Source organism: Lucilia sericata, unplaced genomic scaffold, assembly GCF_015586225.1.
Source record: "Lucilia sericata isolate MDLA Ls3-8-SP2 unplaced genomic scaffold, ASM1558622v1 Contig000233F_arrow, whole genome shotgun sequence".
Classification (NCBI taxonomy): Eukaryota; Metazoa; Arthropoda; class Insecta; order Diptera; family Calliphoridae; genus Lucilia; species Lucilia sericata.
This window is the reverse complement of record NW_023994260.1, coordinates 228,948-250,096: the sequence shown is the minus strand read 5'-3', so window position 1 is coordinate 250,096 and position 21,149 is coordinate 228,948. Positions and strand designations below refer to the sequence as shown.

Below are 21,149 nucleotides of genomic sequence, written 5' to 3'. Positions count from 1 at the left end.
GATCTCTTGATTAAAGTCAACAACTTTACTTATAGATTTAATAAATAATTTTAATTATTTTTCTCCTTTTATATATAAATAAAAATATAAATTAATAATAACCGAGTTTAGGTGGTTTCCAAAGGATTGGGTGAATGGTAGTGATTCTGCTGAGATCAATGGTATAATAATGGTAACGGCAGTTACTGTCAGATAAAATTCTCAATTTTGCCAATCACAATTATTAAAATTTTATAGAAAAATATTTTTCGACGATATAATTTTAGAATTGTTTTTAAATAAAATAAATTTCCATATGTTTTAACTACATTTTCATAACATAAATAATAATAATAATAAATAATAATAATAATAATAATAATAATAATAATAATAATAATAATAATAATAATAATCTATAATAATAATATATAATAATAATAATAATAATAATAAATAATAATAACATAATAATAATAATAATAATAATAATAATAATAATATATAATAATAATAATAATATAATCATAATCCATATATCCTCCTACTCATAATATATCATACTCTACTCTCAAATACTATCTCCTCCTCAATCCTCCTCCACCACTCACATACTCATTTAAACTCACTTTCATTCCCTATCCTCCTCCTCCTCCTCCTCCTCTCTCCTCCTCCTCCCCCTCTTATCCTCCTCCCCCCTTTCCTCCCCTCCCTTTCCTCCCGGCGTTTGTTCCTGTTGTTCACATGTTCCTAACCCTCACCTTTTTTTCTTACTGAACAGACTTAGTACCGTTAAAAAATGTTAAAAACAATCATTGAAAAACTTTGTAGTTTTTTATGCGTCATCGGATTTTATATCAGCCAGCCGCCGTTTATTTTTTTCGGCGCTGATCTTTGCTCTTGTTTTGAAGAGACTACGTCAGCTGTCCTTTGTGAAGAAAATTCCCAATAAGAAAGAGGAAGCGATTTTTTTCATACGTAAATATTTTAACAAATTGGAAAAAAAGGAATAAAAATTTTTTAAGACGTTAAAACAAATAAAATTGTAATTATTTTTAGAAATTCCCACTAATTAAATACAAAATAATGCAATGCATATAAAATAAAAGTGAAATAAAACGTAATAATTAAGAAAAGAAAAAAATTACATATAGACAGAAAACAAATCACAAGAAAAAACAAGAATAGAAAAAATGTCATTTGTGCGTACGGCAGCAGCAGCGGGTGCTGCCACGGCAGGCAGTGCAGAATCGGTGCAAAAATTTGTTGAGGCTTTACAGTCGGATTTCAAAACATTATCGCTGGAAACTAAAAAGAAATATCCACAAATCAAAGAGGTAATTATAATGATAATAATGTCTTCTTAAATCATGCAAAAGTTATAGATATTTGTGGTTGGTGGTTTGTTTAAGAGTGTGTGTTGGTTATTAGTTATGGAAGTGTGTGGTGACTGCACCCAAATCGAAATAAATTATTTAATTTGGTTTTGTAGAGGGTTTACGTGTAAAGTAGTCTTTATGTTATTTTTTCCATCTACTATTTTTGGGGGGTTGTTTACCTACATGTATGTGTCGCACCGAATCTGGTGGGCAATATATAGCGGTTGCCGAATATGTTTAATATGCTAATGACTTTCAATTGACTTGGTTTTATATTTTTTTCTTTGGAAATTTATTTATTTAATTGATATTGAGTATTTTTGAAGAATGATCAATGTTTTTGAGAACTAGTTTAATTTTTATAGAAATATTTGAACCGTGCTCAAATTTCATCGTAGGATTTGGTTTCAAATTTGAATCCGTTTCTAATTTTATCTATAGTTTGGATGTAGTTTCCAAATTTAGGTCATTCTGAGAGAACTTATTCTTTGTATTTCAAGGAGCAAGTCCGGATTCATTAAATTTTTAATAAAACAGGTTCCAAATTCATGTTATTCTGTAGAGCAGATTCCACATTTATGCTTTTTTATGGTATACGTTTACATTCGTGCTAGTCTACGGAAACCGGTTCCAAATTTATGATTTTCTATAAGATTTGATACATGTTCAGGCTTTTTTGGGGGAAAATTCTTCCAAATTTATTCTACTCTATGAAATGGATTCTAAATTGTTTCCATTTCTGAAAAGCGGTCTCTAATTCAAATGCTTATCTATGGATCAGGTTCAAAATTCATTGCATTTCATTGAATATTTCCCAAGTTCGTGCAATTCTATGAAATAGGTTCCAAATTTGTGCTATTCTTTGGCAAACCGATTCCGAACAAGTTCCACATCTGTACTTTTCTAGTAAAAAGGTTTCAAATTCATGATAATCAATGAAAATTGGTTCCAAATTCATAATTTTCTATGAGACTTGAACCAAATTCTTACTTTTCTATGAAACTGATTCCATATTCATGCTATTTTAGTGAAACTTCTTCCCAATTCAAGCTATTTTATGAAACAGATTCCAAATTCATTGATATTTTAGAAAAACTGGATTTATAGTCATATCTTAGAACAGGTTCCAAGCTAATGCTATTCTACAGAAAATGTCTCAAATTCAAGATATTCTCTGGAAACAGTTTCCAAATTTATTATTTTCAATGTAATATGTTTCAGATTCATGCTATTCGATCGAACAGGTTCAAAATTTATACGATATTCTAGGGGAATTCTAGGAAAACCCGTTCTAAATAGGTTTCAGATTCATTCTTTTTAAGCTTATAATTTGTTATATGTAGTTTTTCTCTAAAAACATTAAAATCAATTAGGCCGAATACTTCTCCAAACCGTATACTTCCTACAACATGTAATCTCTCTTGGCAATACACCACAAAATCTTAAGCTTACTTAAATAAATTGTACATTAACCATCAACTCTATGTAACAAATCATAAATAATTGATTTTCTTTTTGTCTGTTTATTTGTCTTTCTTTTTAAGTATTTGCCTTGAGTTATTGACATAATTATTTATGTTTATTTTACTTTTGATTTATATAATATTTATGTATGTATGTGTGTTTCTTCTTTTCTTTTAGTCCTGTGAAGAGGCAATTTCGAAATTATCCTCGGCCGGTTCAAATCAGCAGCAATCTGTTTACTATACTGTCAATCAAATCTTATACCCTTTGGTTCAAGGATGTGAAACGAAAGATTTAAAAATTATAAAAGTGAGTCATACCGACCAATACCAATACAAAACACTTATCTTATCGTTAACATTTAATTCAAATATTTCTTTTTTTACTTTTTTGCCCTAGTTTTGTTTGGGCATGATGCAGCGTCTTATCACCCAGCAGGTGGTTGATCAAAAAGGTGCACGCTATATAACCGATGCCTTATGGATGTTAATGGAACACAATATAGAAGAGGTTAAAGTTTTACAGACAGTTACCCTCTTACTTACCACCAATACTGTAGTACATGGTGATACTTTAGCTAAATCTCTTGTTTTATGTTTCCGTCTTCATTATACCAAAAATTCTACAATTGTTAATACCGCTGGAGCGACTATACGTCAATTGGTATCATTGGTTTTTGAACGTGTTTACTTGGAAAAGGATTCTATAACATCGATACAACAAAAAGATGCCGCTGGTAATGTTGTAGAGATTGATGTTAGCGATAATAGCGTTGGCGGTAATGGTTCTAATATACCAGGAGCTCCTCATGAAATGTCAACTTTTGCTTCGGATGCCTTTTTCTTGTTTCAGGTAATTCCCCTACATATGTATAATAATTACTTTTTGATAAAAGGTTTAACTTATTTAAGTGTGTTTGTTGTTAATTTTCAACGTTTGTTATCAGCAGTTCGCATTGTTTTTGTTTGATTATAAATATGTATTCATTTTCAATAAACAGTTTGAAATGTAATATTTTTTTTTCAACGTTTAACGTAGTTTTGTTTTGCCTTTTATAATCATTTTCATCATAATACTGCAGTTAATCAACATGTAACGTCACATGTTTTTCTTTTTACATTTGTTGAGAAGAATTATTGCAAACATGTGTATTTTCATATATATTTCATTAGAATATTTAATATTTAATTACTTTAGTGATCTATTTCTTTTTAAATCTTATTAGGGGTCATTGTAATTAATACAAAAATGTTAATATAATTTTAACATTTTATTGAACTTTATCTAAATTCAAGCTATTTTATAAATCTCTATGTAATGGGATCCAAATTCATGCTAATCTGTAGAATAGATTCAAAGTTATTGCTATTTAATGAAACATCCCTTGAATTCGTGCTATTCTTAGGAATATGTTCCAAATTCCCTCTCTTCTATAGAAGAGATTCCATGTTCATTACATTCTAGGAAAACCGGTTAAAAATTCATAGTATTCTGTGGAATAGGTACCATATGTCTGTGGAATAGGTTCCAAATTCATTCAGATTTGTTGAAATTAGTTCTTACTTCTTTTGCGCCTTTGGTAGGTTAGTAGTACGACCTGAGGTCGTAGGTTAGATTTCTATCAGAGACTTTGATAGAAGATCGGTGAACTAACTAACTAACTAACTAACTAACTAACTAACTAACTAACTAACTAACTAACTAACTAACTAACTAACTAACTAACTAACTAACTAACTAACTAACTAACTAACTAACTAACTAACTAACTAACTAACTAACTAACTACTAACTAACTAACTAACTAACTAACTAACTAACTAACTAACTAACTAACTAACTAACTAACTAACTAACTAACTAACTAACTAACTACTAACTAACTAACTAACTAACTAACTAACTAACTAACTAACTAACTAACTAACTAACTAACTAACTAACTAACTAACTAACTAACTAACTAACTAACTAACTAACTAACTAACTAACTAACTAACTAACTAACTAACTAACTAACTAACTAACTAACTAACTAACTAACTAACTAACTAACTAACTAACTAACTAACTAACTAACTAACTAACTAACTACTAACTAACTAACTAACTAACTAACTAACTAACTAACTAACTAACTAACTAACTAACTAACTAACTAACTAACTAACTAACTACTAACTAACTAACTAACTAACTAACTAACTAACTAACTAACTAACTAACTAACTAACTAACTAACTAACTAACTAACTAACTAACTAACTAACTAACTAACTACTAACTAACTAACTAACTAACTAACTAACTAACTAACTAACTAACTAACTAACTAACTAACTAACTAACTAACTAACTAACTAACTAACTAACTAACTAACTAACTAACTAACTATTTCAGTTTCAAATTCTTCTGAAACTGGTTCTAAACTACAAATCCCAAATGCATTATATTCGCTGGAATAGGTTCATTCTATATAAGGCTTCCAAAATCCTTTTTATCCAATTGACATTTTTTCCAATTACTGCTTTAATAAGGAAAAGTTTTAAAATTCCTTATTTTCTCTGAAATAGGTTTCAAATCCATGTTATTCTACAAAAATTGTTCTAATTTCATAGTATTTTATGGAAGAAGGATTCAAATTCATTCAGTTAATGTCTAATTATATTTAAAGTTTAATTTATTAATGAATTTAAAAAAAACAATATAAATTTCTCCCACATATTCCCCTAATCTCTTTACAGGATCTGGTACACTTGGTCAATGCTGATCCCCCGCTTTGGCTAGTGGGCATGAATGAAATGACTCGTACTTTTGGCTTAGAACTATTAGAAGCTGTTCTCACTAATTTCAGTGCCGTATTCCATGAAAATCGTGATTTTCGCCTACTACTCAAGGAACGCGTCTGTGCTTTGGTTATTAAGCTCTTCTCACCCAATGTTAAACACCGTTCATTGCCCACCCAAAATGCCAACGGCAATACACCAAGCGATAAACCATACTTTCCCATTAGTATGCGCCTCTTAAGGCTGGTGGCGATATTAATACAAAAATATCATACTATACTAGTGACAGAATGTGAAATATTTCTATCGTTAATAATCAAATTTCTAGACCCAGATAAGCCTCATTGGCAAAGGGCTTTAGCATTGGAAGTTATACATAAATTGGCTACAAAACCTTCGCTGGTGGCATTCTTTTGTAAATCGTATGATTGTAAGAATCATGCAACAAATATTGTGCAGGATATGATAACGGCATTGGGTACTTATGTGCGTTATTCGTTAATAAATTCGGCGGCATGTAAGTAGTGGAGAAGCGATTTGGGTTAAGAGTAAGACATAACATTTTTATTTGTTTGTGTGTTTACAGTATTGAATGGCCAACAGAATGGTGCCCAACAATTGAATTCATTAACGGCCCACAATTCAAATAATCAATGTGGTTTTGTATTTCGTGGGGCCTATATGCCGCTGGTGGCCACTTTTGCTCCTGGTTTAGCAAAGGCAGTGTAGTAAGTATTTGTTGCAAGAAAAGTTTAAAAAGAATTACTTATTTTCATTAATTACAGCTTGGAAATGTTGGATAAATTGGAGGCCCCTAATATACCCGACAGTTATGGTATTTCAGTGGCCTATGCCATACTTTTGGATATAACACGCTCCATAGGAGGAGTTATACAACGTACACCAGAAGTGGTAATTGAAATTATATTTAAGCCGCCTTTAACAGTTAGTAATGGTTTTATTTTCCAGCATCCCACACATAATATGGCTGTTATTACCGAGGAGGAGCATAAACCTTTATGTCTACAATTAATAAATTCCAGCTGGTCTGGTTTATTATCAGCATTTGTACCCTTAGTTGATGCTTCCATCGATGAAGCCACCACCGATAATATTTTAAAAGCCATGCAAAACTATGCTGCCTTATGCGGCATTATGGATTTACTTAATCCTCGAGATGCTTTTATAATGGCCATATGTCGTGCTTCATTTCCACCTCATTATGCCATGTCCATTTTTGCCAATAATCCACACATGGATGTGGATTTACGCTGTCATACCCGTTCGAATAGTCAAGATTTAAACAATCAATTTATGAGCACTTGTCAGGATACTGGTGATTTTCGCCAGCAGATAGTGGCAGTGGGTACACCACTGCCTAGTGCTTCTCTGCCGCATAGTGTAATGCAGGCACCCGTTATGTTGACCACCAAAAATCTGCAGTGTATGCGCGCTATTTTGTTTTTGGCTCATAGTAATGGCAGTATTTTGGGCACATCATGGCATATTGTCTTACAGACTTTACAGCATTTGGTCTGGATTTTGGGTTTGAAACCCTCAACCGGTGGCAGTTTACAAGCATTCCCCAAGCCCGCTGTGGAAGCTAATGTGGGCATACAAACAGCTGTTATGGCTGATCTACCAGTATTATCACAAATGTTAAGTCAACTCTTCGAATCAAGTCAGTATTTAGATGATGTGGCTTTACATCATTTAATCGATGCTTTGTGTAAATTGTCCCATGAGGCCATGGAATTGGCTTATGCTAATAGGGTAAATATTTTGGATTGTATTATAAAATCTCCACAAAAGTAAACTTTTTTGCCTTTATTCCAGGAACCTTCTCTATTTGCTGTGGCCAAACTGTTGGAAACCGGTTTGGTTAATATGCCTCGCATAGAGGTATTATGGCGTCCTTTAACCAATCATCTTTTGGAAGTTTGTCAACATCGCCACATACGTATGCGTGAATGGGGTGTAGAGGCCATTACTTATTTGGTGAAGTCTGCTTTGCAATACAAACACAGTCAACCGTTAAAAGAGAATATGGTAAATCGAAAGTTAATTCCGAATCTATTTCAGCTGTAATTCTAGTTCAGTTCAGTTCTAGTTCAGTTCTAGTGCAGTTCTAGTTCAGTTCTAGTTCAGTTCTAGTTCAGTTCTAGTTCAGTTCTAGTTCAGTTCTAGTTCAGTTCTAGTTCAGTTCTAGTTCAGTTCTAGTTCAGTTCTAGTTCAGTTCTAGTTCAGTTCTAGTTCAGTTCTAGTTCAGTTCTAGTTCAGTTCTAGTTCAGTTCTAGTTCAGTTCTAGTTCAGTTCTAGTTCAGTTCTAGTTCAGTTCTAGTTCAGTTCTAGTTCAGTTCTAGTTCAGTTCTAGTTCAGTTCTAGTTCAGTTCTAGTTCAGTTCTAGTTCAGTTCTAGTTCAGTTCTAGTTCAGTTCTAGTTCAGTTCTAGTTCAGTTCTAGTTCAGTTCTAGTTCAGTTCTAGTTCAGTTCTAGTTCAGTTCTAGTTCAGTTCTAGTTCAGTTCTAGTTCAGTTCTAGTTCAGTTCTAGTTCAGTTCTAGTTCAGTTCTAGTTCAGTTCTAGTTCAGTTCTAGTTCAGTTCTAGTTCAGTTCTAGTTCAGTTCTAGTTCAGTTCTAGTTCAGTTCTAGTTCAGTTCTAGTTCAGTTCTAGTTCAGTTCTAGTTCAGTTCTAGTTCAGTTCTAGTTCAGTTCTAGTTCAGTTCTAGTTCAGTTCTAGTTCAGTTCTAGTTCAGTTCTAGTTCAGTTCTAGTTCAGTTCTAGTTCAGTTCTAGTTCAGTTCTAGTTCAGTTCTAGTTCAGTTCTAGTTCAGTTCTAGTTCAATTCTAGTTCTAGTTCAGTTTTTGACCTTAAGTTCGAGATTGAAAAATACAGACTTATAAAAAATATTTCATTCCTCATCCTTTCTCTTTATTTTAACAGAATTTGCAAACCATGCTCTTAAGCCCTCTCTCCGAATTGTCAACCGTTCCCCATGCTGATGTACGACAAAGACAATTGGATTGTGTATTACAAATTTTAAATGGTGCCGGTGAGATATTATCATTTGGTTGGCCAGCTATTATCGAAATAATCGGAGCTGTCAATGAACATCATGGTGAACCTCTAATACGTACAGCATTTCAATGTTTACAATTGGTTATAACGGATTTCTTGACTGTTATGCCTTGGCGTTGTTTGCCCTTGTGCATCAGTACAGCGGCCAAATTTGGTTCACAAACACAAGAATTAAATATTTCCCTAACAGCCATAGGTTTAATGGTAAGTTGAAAAGTTTCAGGGATTAAAATTAACATTAAATTTCTCTTTTCTATCATTAACTTTAGTGGAATATTTCGGACTTTTTCAATCAAAATCAAGACAAATTAATGTCTACCCAAGTGGATGACTCCACCATATTACCAGATTTTCCTGGTACAGTTAAAATGCCACAATTTGATAAGTTATGGATGTGTTTATATGCCAAATTAGGTAATAATATTTAAATGGTAAAAAACTGGAGAACAAAAAACAATTTTTATGATTTTTTTTTAAAGGTGAACTTTGTGTGGATTCACGTCCTGCTGTACGCAAGTCTGCGGGGCAAACTTTATTTTCTACTATATCGGCTCATGGTAGCCTGTTAAATCCGCCCACTTGGCAGGCTTTAGTTTGGCAGGTTTTATTTCCTTTGCTGGACAATGTTAGAGCTCTTTCTAGCTCGGCTAGTAATGAGAAAGTGGATGCTAGTGGCAATATTTTAATACATCATTCCCGTAATACCGCCCAAAAACAATGGGCAGAGACACAAGTTTTAACTTTGTCAGGTGTTTGTAGGGTAAGTTTTTTATTATTAATCTCTATCTCTCATAGATTAGTGTTTATAGAAGACTGTCTTCTATAGATCAGTGTTTATAGAAGACTCTTCTATAGATTACTGTCTATAGAAGATTGTCTTCTATAGATCAGTGTTTATAGGAGAAAGTCTTCTATAGAGCAGTGTCTATAGAAGAATGTCTTCTATAGATCACTGTATATAGATCACTTTCTATAGAAGACTGTCTTCTATAGATCACTTTCTATAGAAGACTGTCTTCTATAGATCACTTTCTATAGAAGACTGTCTTCTATAGATCACTGTCTATAGAAGACTATCTTCTATAGATCACTGTCTATAGAAGACTACCTTCTATAGATCACTGTCTATAGAAGACTGTCCTCTGTAGATCACTGTCTAAAGAAGACTATCTTCTATAAATCACTTTCTCTAAAAGACTGTCTTCTATAGACCAGTGTCGGTGCTCTATAAATCGTTCCATAGATCAGTGTCTATAGAAAACTGTCTTCTATTAATCAGTGACTATAGAAGACTGTCTTCTATTGATTAGTCAGTATAGAACACTGCCTTCTAAAGATCAGTGTCTATAGAAGACTTCTGTAAATCAGTGTCTATAGAAACTGTCTTCTATATATCAGTCCCTATAGAAAACTGTCTTCTATAGATCAGTGTCTGTAGAAAACAGCCTTCTATAGATCAGTGTCTATAGAAGACTGTCTTCTTTAGTTCAACTGTCTTCTTTAGATCGGTGTCTATTGATCTTTATATCAGTGAAGACTGACTTCTATAAATCAGTGTCTATAGAAGGCTGTCTTCTATAGATAAGTGTCTATAGAAGACTGTCTTTTATAGATCAGTGTCTATAGAAAACGGTTCTATAGATCAGTTTCTATAGTAGGCGGACTTTTATAGATCAGTATCTATAGAAGACGATCTTTTATATATCAGTGTCTACAGAAAATGATCTTCTATAGCTCAGTTTCTATAGAGGATGGGGGAGCAGATCGTTTTCTTTTCTTTGTAAATTTCCTTAAAAACTTTGTATCCTTTCAGGTTTTCAATACTAAACGAGATTTAATACAAATGTTGGGCGATTTTGATCGTGCCTGGTCTTTAATATTGGAATTCATACAAAATGCTGCTCTAAGTAAAAATGGTGAAGTATCATTGGCCGCTTTAAAATCTCTCCAAGAAATTATGTATCATAATGCTGATCCCAAACAGTGTGGTGGTGGTGGTGGCGATAAAGCGGGTGGTGATAAAGCCAAATTGAAAAGTGAAGAAATTTGGAATGTAAGTAATGTTTCCTTGGAAGCTTTTGAATCAAATTTTTATTTGTATTAATCTTTAAAGATCGCCTGGAAAATTTGGCTTAATATTGGCATGGAGAGTACAAAAATGTCGGCAAAATCTCAAGACTCTAGCCAGGAAGAATTCTATATACCAAGTCAAGCTTATTTGACAGCACTAATGCAGATATTCCCGGCCATATTTCAGCAAATACAAAAAAGGTGAGGGTAACAGTTTTTGCAGAATCATTTTCTAATTTTCTTAAAAAAATTAATACCTTATTCTGTTTACAGATTTAAACCAACTGATTTTGATAAATTCTGTACAGTCCTAACCAATGCCGTTTGTATACCCGTACAAACCGAAGCAGTTCCTTACATAATGTCTTCAGTATCGGATTCATTATTAACTCCACTACACGATAGTATCCTAGAATGTATGGAATTGATACAAAAGGTTGGCTCTGTTCAGATAAAAATAAACTTTATTTTGACTAAATTAAAAATCTCCCTTTAGGAAGCCACAAAAGATGAATCCAATTTAAGTCATATGATTCCTGCTATATTCCGTCAATTGTTGGTATTTAGTAAATTTGCCTGTACGCCACCCACTTTGCAGGTTAGCGAACAGCATAAATATGCCAAAACAACGAATCATTATGGTAACAATAGTTCAGTGGAGGTGGTTAGCATGAATTACATACCATTTGGTGAGAAATCCATAAGTATATGTGTAAAATTGTATCAAACTACCGCCATGGAGGAATCAGTTATGCAGGAGCATATTTTACATGAAATAATTAAGGTACTGGACCGGAATCATAACATCTTTTAATCCAACTTAATCGATATTTTATTTTACTCAGGCTTTACGCACTCCTTTAGCTATGAAATATAAATGTTTGGCCTCTAGTACTTGGAAACTAGCTATCTCAAGTTTAATCACTGTTCTACATACCGGCTTAAAAGTGGCCAGAGCGAAACCAAATCATTTTACTGGCATGTGGGATGATTTAGCCGATACTCTAGATAAATTTTTATTCCCTCAAAGGTTTTTTTTAACTTAAACTTTAACAATTATACTTTTCTTTTTACAATCTATTGTATTATCTCTTTAGTGTCTGCACCATTGAAGATCGTGGCCTTGAAGAAATTGTCCTAGACGAAACCATCGATTGTCAAGTTATTGAATTATTACGTGACGAAGTTTTGCCTTATGCCCATGAAATGCCTCATCAATTTATTATGCAAATTGTGGTATTACTTAATAAGGGCTCCATACATTCCGCTTCAGATACGAATATTTGCTATGAATCCGATTGGAAATTACGTGAAATTTTTGCCAAAACATGTTTTGAAACCCTTTTGCAATTTTCTCTATTAGATGATAATTGTAATAATAATCGCTCCTCAACTTCGAATACTTCATTGGCTTCTAGTTCGGCGGTAAATGCTTTAAATGCTAATATAGCGAATGCAGTTGGTGGTGCGGGTAGTGGTGGTAAGGATTTTGCTGGTCGTTTAGCGGTTACCGCTTTACTACATCGTTTCCAAGAGGTGCTGAAACGTTTCAACGATGACGAAAGACAGAGTGGGAAATGTCCTTTGCCAAGGTGAGTTTTTTTCTTTCTCACAAATGAAATTTTAACAAAATTGGATAATTTGATAAGTTTTGGGCACTAGGCGATCATATTTAATAGAAGATCGATAGATTTTTCCATAGAAGACCGTTATCCTTAGATTCTGTTCTATATAAGATCATCTTCTATAGACTCTGGTTGATAGAAGATCATGTTAAATAGACATTAGTCTATAGCAAATCGTCACATATAGAGTCTGATAGAAAATCATTTTCAATAGATATTGTTCTATGGCAAATCATTTTCTATAGACTCAGATCTAAAGAAGATCCTCATCTATATACTTTGATCTATAGATGATCGTCTTCTGTAGACTGATTGATAGAAGACATTGTTCTATAGTAAATCGTCATCTATAAACTCTGATCTAAAAAAGATCGTCACCTTTAGACTCTGATCTATAGATTATCTCTCTTAAAAGGTAGTCTTCTACAGAATCCTATAGAAGATCGTCTTGTATAGATTATTATGTACTACAGATCGTATTCTATATACCCTGGTCTATAGAACACTATGGTCTATAGAAGACCGTGTTCATTAGACTTTGCTTTTAGAATGTCGCCTTCTATAGGCTCGCAGCTATGAAATATCATTCTCTATATAGAAGATCCTCGTCTACAAATTTGATCTATAAAAGGTCGTCTTCTATAGACTCTCGTGTAATGAAGATCGTTATTTATAGATTATGGTCTTGTTTAGACTAGTCTATAGAGAATCACCTTTAATAAACATTGAGAATAGTCAACTTTAGACTCTATCTATAGAAGAATATAGTGTTCTATAGACTCTCCCAAGATCGTTCGTTTATTCGCCCCATATAATCGTCATTTATAGACCTCTTGTCTTCTCTATCGCCACGGATCTATGGAAGATTGTCTTCTATCGTCACTGATCTATGGAAGATCATCTTCTATCATCACTGATCTATAGAAGATCGCCTTCTATAGATACTGATCAATAAAATATCGTTTCCTATAGATACTGATCTATAAAAGATCGTCTACAGAAGGTAGTCTTCTAAAAATACTCATCTATAAAATATCGTCTATAGACTACCATATAAAAGATCGTCTTCTATCCTCACTCATATATAGAAGATCGTCTTCTATCGTCACTGATCTCTAGAAGATCGTCTTCTATAGATACTGATCAATAAAAGATCATCCCCTATAGATACTGATCTAAAAAAGATGGTCTTCGATAGTTACTCGTCTATTGAATGTCATATTGAAACACTGATCTATAGAAGATCTATAGATACTGATTTACCAAATATCGTTTTTATAGACACTCATCTATAAAAGATCGTTACAGAACAACGTATTCTATAGATACTGATCTATAAAAGATCATCTTCTGTACAGAAGGACGTCTTCTATAAAAACTGATCTTTAGAAGGTCGTCTTCTATGGACACTGAAAATTGTCTTCTAAAGATCTTCTGGAGACACTGATTTATATAAAATAGTCTTTATTGATATTGATCTATTGTCTTTATTGATATTGATCTATTATACATTTATAAACTCTTACAGATTCCGTTTATCAGAAATATCGTTTGTTTTGAAAGCCATCGCCACCTTGGTAATCTCTATGAAAAAGGCGCCAGCCTCTAAAGGTAATTTAAACAAAAGAAGTACAAACATTTTCCTTAATTGCATTTTTAACAAACAACTTTTATAATATTACAGTTAATAAACCCGCATGGGATCAATTAATTGGTCTTTATCCCTATTTAGTGGATTGTACCACAACCACCTCACCCGAGGTATCACGTTCTTTGAGAGAAGCTTTACTACAATATACCGACTTATTGCAGGCGCCAAAATGTTTAACTAGCGATAGCAACAGCACCAACCTTTCCCCAACAAACGAATTGACAACACAACAACAACAATCGAATGGACAAGAGTGAAAAATATTTTAATATTTAAGCTAAACTAAAAGAAAAACAGAACATTTTAAACCAAAACTCTTTCAAAACTTATTTTGAGACTCGTAATATTTATTTATTTTTATTACTATTTTTAAAAAAATTTTGTTTTTAACAAAATCCCAAAAATATTGCAAATTTAAGTTTAAAATTTTTAATTCCAAATAAAAGAAAAACCGAAGCAAAATACATAAAAAATATAATAGATATTAACAAAAAATAAACAGTAAATAGCAATTATACATAAAACTTTATATACACAATAACTACAACAACTACACCTGGTTAATAATTTATATACTTACTTACATAAGTATGTATGTATGTAGTATATACACCAAACCAAATAATATAAACAAATATTAAACTAATAAATAACCAGCATGTTTTAAGGGAAATGATTTTAAAAGTCTATTTTCCTTGAAATATGCTTAACAAATATGCTCTTTCCTAAAACTGGTCAAAATTTTCGGGTTTTATTTAGATTGCAAAGATTTAAGATTTACAACTTTTGCTTTAGTTTGAATTTTAATCGAAATCTAAGTTTGACTAGTTTGGAAAGAGGTTAAAAATATTAATTAAAAATACAGTGAAGACCATACGACCATATATATTTCAATGATTAACTGTTAAATATTTCGTCACTGGCTCAAAATCCTTCATGGTCTATAGTTTTCGAATGATAACTCATCGAACTATTGAGAAATTAAGATTTCAGTATATCTTCAGAATTCAACATGGCATCTTTTATAGACTCTAGTTTTTAGAAGAGTATCTTCTATAGCCACTTGTCTATAGAAGAGTGTCTTCTATAGATACTAGTCTATAGAAGAGTATCTTCTATGGCCATTTGTCTATAGAAGAGTGTCTTCTATAGACACTAGTCTATAGAAGGGTGTCTTCAATAGAAACTAGTCTATAGAAGAGTGTCTTCAATAGAAACTAGTCTATAGAAGAGTGTCTTCTTTAGACATTGTCTATAGAAGAATGTCTTGTATAGACACTAGTCTATACAAGAGTGTCTACTACAGACACTAGTCTATAGAATGGTGTCTTCCATAGACATTAGTATATAGAATGCTATCTTCTATAGCCACAAGTCTATAGAATGGTGTCTTCTATAGACATTAGTCTATAGAAGAGTGTCTTCTATAGACACTAGTCTATAGAATGCTGTTTATTTAGACACTATTCTATAGAAGAGTGTCTTCTATAGACACTAGTCTATAGAATGGTGTCTTCTATAGACACTGGTCTATAGAACGCTGTCTTCTATAGACACTATTCTATAGAAGAGTGTCTTCTATAGACATTAGTCTATAGAGGAATGTCTTCTATAGACATTAGTCTATAGAAGAGTGTCTTCTATAGTCTATAAAAGAGTGTCTTCTATAGACACTAGTCTATAGAAGAGTGTCTTCTATAGACACTAGTCTGTAGAAGAGTGTCTTCTATAGACACTAGTCTATAAAAGAGTGTCTTCTATAGACACTAGTCTATAGAAGAGTGTCTTCTAAAGACACTAGTCTATAGAAGAGTGTCTTCTAAAGACACTAGTCTATAGAAGAGTGTCTTCTATAGACACTAGTCTATAGAAGAGTGTCTTCTATAGACACTAGTCTATAGAAGAGTGCCTTCTATAGACACTAGTCTATAGAAGAGTGTCTTCTATAGACACTAGTATATAGAAGAGTGTCTTCTATAGACACTAGTCTATAGAAGAGTGACTTCTATAGACACTAGTCTATAGAAGAGTGTCTTCTATTGACACTAGTCTATAGAAGAGTGTCTTCTATAGAAAAGTGTCTTCTATAGGAACTAGTGTATGGAAGAGTGTCTTCTATAGACACGAGTCTATAGAAGACGCTCTTCTGTGTTTTCTCTTGACACTATTCTATGGAAGAGTGTCTTCTATAGGAACTAGTGTATGGAAGAGTGTCTTCTATAGACACGAGTCTATAGAGGAGTGTCTTATATAGACACTAGTCTATAGAAAAGTGTCTTCTATAGACACTAGTCTATAGAAAAGTGTCTTCTATAGGAACTAGTGTAAGGAAGAGTGTCTTCTATAGACATGAGTCTATAGAAGAGCGTCTTCTATAGACTCTAGTCTATAGAATAGTGTCTTCTATTGACACTATTCTATGGAAGAGTGTCTTCTATAGACACTAGTCTATGGAAGAGTGTCTTCTATAGACACTAGTCTATAGAAGAGTGTCTTCTATAGTTACAGGTATATAGTCATCTGTAATCTATAGTTACTAGTCTGTAGTAGTGTGTCTTCTATAGGCACTAGTCAATAGAAGAGTGTCCTCTATAGACACTAGTCTATGGAAGAGTGTCTTCTATAGACACTAGTATATAAAAGAGTGTCTTCTTCTGGCTATCTTATTTGCTAAATATATCCTAACTCCATAACATTCTCTCACTGTATTTTTTAAAAAGCAAAAACAATTTATTAAAATTTTTTTAACAATTTACATAGTGATTTATTAAAATAAAACTTAAAACAAAACAATATATTTTGACATTTTACCTTTTTAAACAAAACAAAAAAATAATAATAATAATAATAAACCGATATTTAATATTCAAAATAACAACAAAAATCGAAAATCTAAGCATTTTATTGAAACGTAAAAGTAATAATAACAAAAATAAAAGAAGTACCTTTTCTCTTACTTTCCTTTAATTATTTAAAATGTTATTAGTTAATATAATTTAAAATATTCATAAATTGAGTTTATATTATTAATATTGACGCACTATTAAAAATAGTTTTCTTTTTTATCTACAACTCCCAAAAAAGGCTTTAATATTTTATTGTCTAAAATATTTTGATGATTTTACGACAATTTAAGCTTTAATTTAGTTTAAATTTTTTTTTTTATTTTTATTATTTGTTTTCTTTGTAACAAAAGCTTAATTAATTATTATGCGAAACCACTCTCCATAGTAAAGTAAGTCTGCAAAACGAAACGGATTGCAATATAATGAATTGACACATTTAAACAATGTCTATAAATCTTCTTAAACACATTTGCTAGCCTTGCAAATATACTACGAAGAGTGTTTTCCCTATAGTAACTTGTTTTAGTTATTATTTTTTTTAATAATATTTTCTATAAATTATATTTAAAAGCAAAATATTATTAAAAACATAAAACATTACTCTACAATTATATACAATCTATAAAATGGAATATTCCAATAAAAAAAACATAAATTAAAATTTACAAGTTTTAAAGAAAGCAAGAATATTAAAAACAACAGATAAATAAAACAAATTACAAATAAATACAAACAACAACTTTGTAGTGAACGTTTTTATTATTATGATAAATAACTAAGAATAAAAATTTGTAAAATCAATTTAAAAAATGTGTTTTTAAAATAATCAACAAAAGGTTCAATACTAGTCCACTCGTCGGGGTAAGCATTTCCTCTTTATTAAATACTTATAATCTCGGGGGAGTTTTCCACTTTTTCCTATCAAAAGCGTCCCCGGGTGACAGATAAGGGGTGGTGATGGGTAATGGCATGGAGAATTCAAATTTTGTAAAAGTACTAACTTATTACAAAAATAATCTAGTCTATAGTTTAGTCTATAGTCTAGTCTATCGTCTAGTCTTATAAGTCTAGTCTATAGTCTAGTTCTATCGTCTAGTCTATAGTCTAGTCTATAGTCTAGTCTATAGTCTAGTCTATAGTCTAGTCTATCAGTCTAGTCTATAGTCTAGTCTATAGTCTAGTCTATAGTCTAGGTCTATATAGTCTAGTCTATAGTCTAGTCTATAGTCTATAGTCTAGGTTGAAAAAGGTACCACCGCGAAATAAGGCCAGAACGGCAGGTGTTCACGTGAAGCACTTCGACATATCTCTCTCTCGGCTTCAATTGTTTTGGTAACTCTATTTTACTCGCCATAACTTTTGGTGGTATTTCAGTGGTATTTTTAAGTTATAAACCTAATATTAAGATCAAGGAATATAAAATGATTTTTCTATACAATATAATTTTCCGATCCTATAAAATATATACGTATATTCTTGCTCCTTATAGATAGCTGAGTCTGTTGATCTACTATCTCAATAGCCCAGATATAATAATAGTTCAAGGCCCATAATCTATCATAATAATTCTATCAGGCATGTTTTCGAGAAGTTTCTTAATCAATATAATCAAAATTGAGACAAATTTTGTCATAAGATTGACAATTATTAGAATCGGTTCAAAATTTTATATAGCGCCCATACACATTTACGAAATGTACATACATTAACTGCTGAAACATTGTAGGCAGTGTGACCATTTTGGCATTTTTGCAGCTAGATTTAGCATTTTTTGTTTTGATTTAGCTGTAAAATTTTAATTTAGCATTTGGCATTTTATTTAGCATTTTTGTTGTCACGTTTTTTTTTAATTAAAAAAAATACATAAATTTCGAAAATATTATTGACAATTTATTCCAGAATTACAAACTTACGGATTTGAATATATCTCTCAATTCATTTCATACATTCTCATATATATTTTTCCGAAAAAATCTTGGACATGAAAACCATTTTTAAAGTGTTTTGAGAAAGACAAATAAAATTGTTTATATAAAAAAAGTAAAACTAGAAATATTATACTTTTCCTTCCGAAAACACATATAGGTTTTATACCATGAGCAACTAGTGTAATTAATTTAGTTTTAATGTAATTTTTGCATTCAGAAATATTTTAAAGTTAGAGACATTACATATTGCTAAATTTACAAAAATTTTGAAATAATTTTTAGCATTTCTGTTTATCTTAATACCGCGGAACTTAATTTTTTACCCTACTCCACTATACTACGTTTGAGTATACTAATCGGTTAAGAATCATTTTCTGAATCGATTAAGCCATGTAAGTCTGACCGTCTGGTAGAGGTTGAAATTTTCAAAACAATAAGCACGTATGCTTTTTGATCCAATGACAAAACCTTTTAAAAATGGTTAAAGTCCGTCCTTTATTTTACCTAGCCCCCATACATATACAAATGTATAAAGCCTTTCTCAGAAAATTAGTTTAAATATATCGGAACCAAGGTTCAATTCAACATAAATGCTTTATTACGAAAAATAAATCAAATTTTATACTCATATGGTCAACCACGGCAGAATATACTTTCTTACTTGTTATAAATTACAATGAATTTCAGTTACAAATTAATATGAATTGTTCATAAAAACACTTAAAAAATTTTAGCACTTTTTTTTTTTTGCATTATAAAATCAATTTAGCATTTTTTCTAGCATTATTTTGGATGGGATTTAGCCGCAACATTTTTTGAGACCTGGTCACACTGATTGTAGGCCCATTTGTAAATAATAATAGCGTGATATTTTTCTATTGTTTTCTGATAAAGATATTTTTAATAATTTTTGTGTACAAATGTTATTTAAGTATTATTTAACATTTTAGTTATTATTTAAGCTAATATGAACTAGCTACTGTTTTATTTTTTGTTCAAACAAAATTTTATCAAATGTCAAATTTTTATCTTAAAGCTGCACAGCTACAGTCATTTCCTATTTATTTAAGATTATTTAACACATGTCTAGTCATTTTTGCCTTAGAAGTAAAAATTAAATTGTGATTAAATTTAACTTAAATTTTTGAAGCTATACCCTGTCCACATCGCTTTTCTTGTGATAATATAAGTAAAGCGTAAGTCACTAGCATTTATACTATAGTATTTACTTTACATGACCTCTATTAGTAATTTGCCCATATTTAAGGGTAATGTGTTATTAGTCGAAATGCTTAAAAAATAAAAGATTTAAAAGAACTCTGAATATTGCGTATGAGTGTTGAAGTACTTTACTATTTGCATGTTAATCATACGCCTTAACGATCGTTTGTTTATTAAGATGGCAATCGATAGAGGCGTATGAGTGATACTTTATTTAACTAATTAAATATCAATCATGCGCCTGAGATATTGTTTAGATGGATGCACAGACGAGTAAGTTCGGTGCTGTTGCCGTAGTCAACAGATATCCCACAGATGAGCAACGGCGTAACAATAGTGAGAGATTGGTTAGCTCAAGTACTTGAGCAAAGTGCTGGTACATGGATCGACACAACTATGTACAAAAATTGCCACCTGAGTGTAAGCTGAACAAGATCACCATGAAATAGGCCAACACGGCAGGTGTTCACGTAAAGCACTTCCATAGAATTGTTAATATCCTAGTTTTAGACTAGTCCATAGACTATTTAGAAGAATAGTCCGTAGATTGATTAATACAATAGTCAATTGATTAGTCCACATGTTGGTGTATAAACTAGTGCACAGATGAGTCAGTTGACTAGTCCATAAAGTAGTTAAGCGAGCCCACTGTGATACCCTTTGAATTGGCATTCCTTTAATTTTGTTGGCTACTTGGTTCCTGCGGTCTTCGTGAAAACCAGCCGGTGTTCGTAATAAAACCTATCATGTTTACAAGTGACGAATCTCTGAGACAGACGAGATCATGGAAAAGAGCTCTCTCTTGTAAGGCTGGGCAGTCACATAGAAGGTGTTGTTCCGATTCCAATTCTTCTTCGTTCAAACAGCTTCTACAGTATAGCTAAAGAGGGTAGCCAATACGTTCCATATGTCCAATCATACAGTGCCCAGTAATAAGTTAGAAGCCTCATCGATTTCTTACTAAAAGACAAGAGAGTCCTAGTCCTATTTCGTTGTCAGAGTGGGCCAGTGAGCAGTCTCGATATTCTACAAGTGGTGATATTTAACCACCTAAGTTCCGTCTCACTCAAAGCCCAGTCATCTATCAATTTTGATAGGGTCACCAGGGGAGTGTGAATATCCCT

The 21,149-nt window shown here is 31.9% G+C and overlaps 1 protein-coding gene across 2 annotated transcripts; it reads left to right on the top strand.

The window, feature by feature from the left end:
* The first annotated feature begins 903 nt into the window (after positions 1 to 903).
* Positions 904 to 15,483, top strand: LOC119602445 (protein MON2 homolog). 2 transcript variants are annotated; one of them, XM_037953979.1, is made up of 19 exons: positions 904 to 1,316; positions 3,000 to 3,131; positions 3,222 to 3,674; positions 5,568 to 6,126; positions 6,196 to 6,337; positions 6,395 to 6,521; positions 6,579 to 7,382; positions 7,446 to 7,658; positions 8,550 to 8,888; positions 8,954 to 9,098; positions 9,164 to 9,444; positions 10,498 to 10,737; positions 10,798 to 10,955; positions 11,028 to 11,190; positions 11,251 to 11,538; positions 11,600 to 11,784; positions 11,852 to 12,346; positions 13,908 to 13,990; positions 14,064 to 14,765. In XM_037953979.1, exons 1-19 carry the CDS (start codon positions 1,173 to 1,175, stop codon positions 14,285 to 14,287), a joined length of 5,175 nt encoding a protein of 1,724 aa, XP_037809907.1. In that variant the 5' UTR covers positions 904 to 1,172; the 3' UTR covers positions 14,288 to 14,765. The 2 variants fall into 2 exon arrangements, with proteins under 2 accessions (XP_037809907.1, XP_037809906.1); XM_037953978.1 differs by having other exon boundaries at positions 6,395 to 7,382; positions 14,064 to 15,483.
* Positions 15,484 to 21,149: the final 5,666 nt, after the last annotated feature.

What these genes read in the sequence shown, in the direction of transcription:
- LOC119602445 (XM_037953978.1), top strand. Translation starts at nt 1,173, where the DNA reads ATGTCATTTGTGCGTACGGCAGCAGCAGCGGGTGCTGCCACGGCAGGC. An exon ending in AAGATTTAAAAATTATAAAA is followed by an intron (nt 3,132 to 3,221) that starts GTGAGTCATACC and finishes TTTTTGCCCTAG; the next exon opens with TTTTGTTTGGGCATGATGCA. An exon ending in AAAGTGAAGAAATTTGGAAT is followed by an intron (nt 10,738 to 10,797) that starts GTAAGTAATGTT and finishes TAATCTTTAAAG; the next exon opens with ATCGCCTGGAAAATTTGGCT.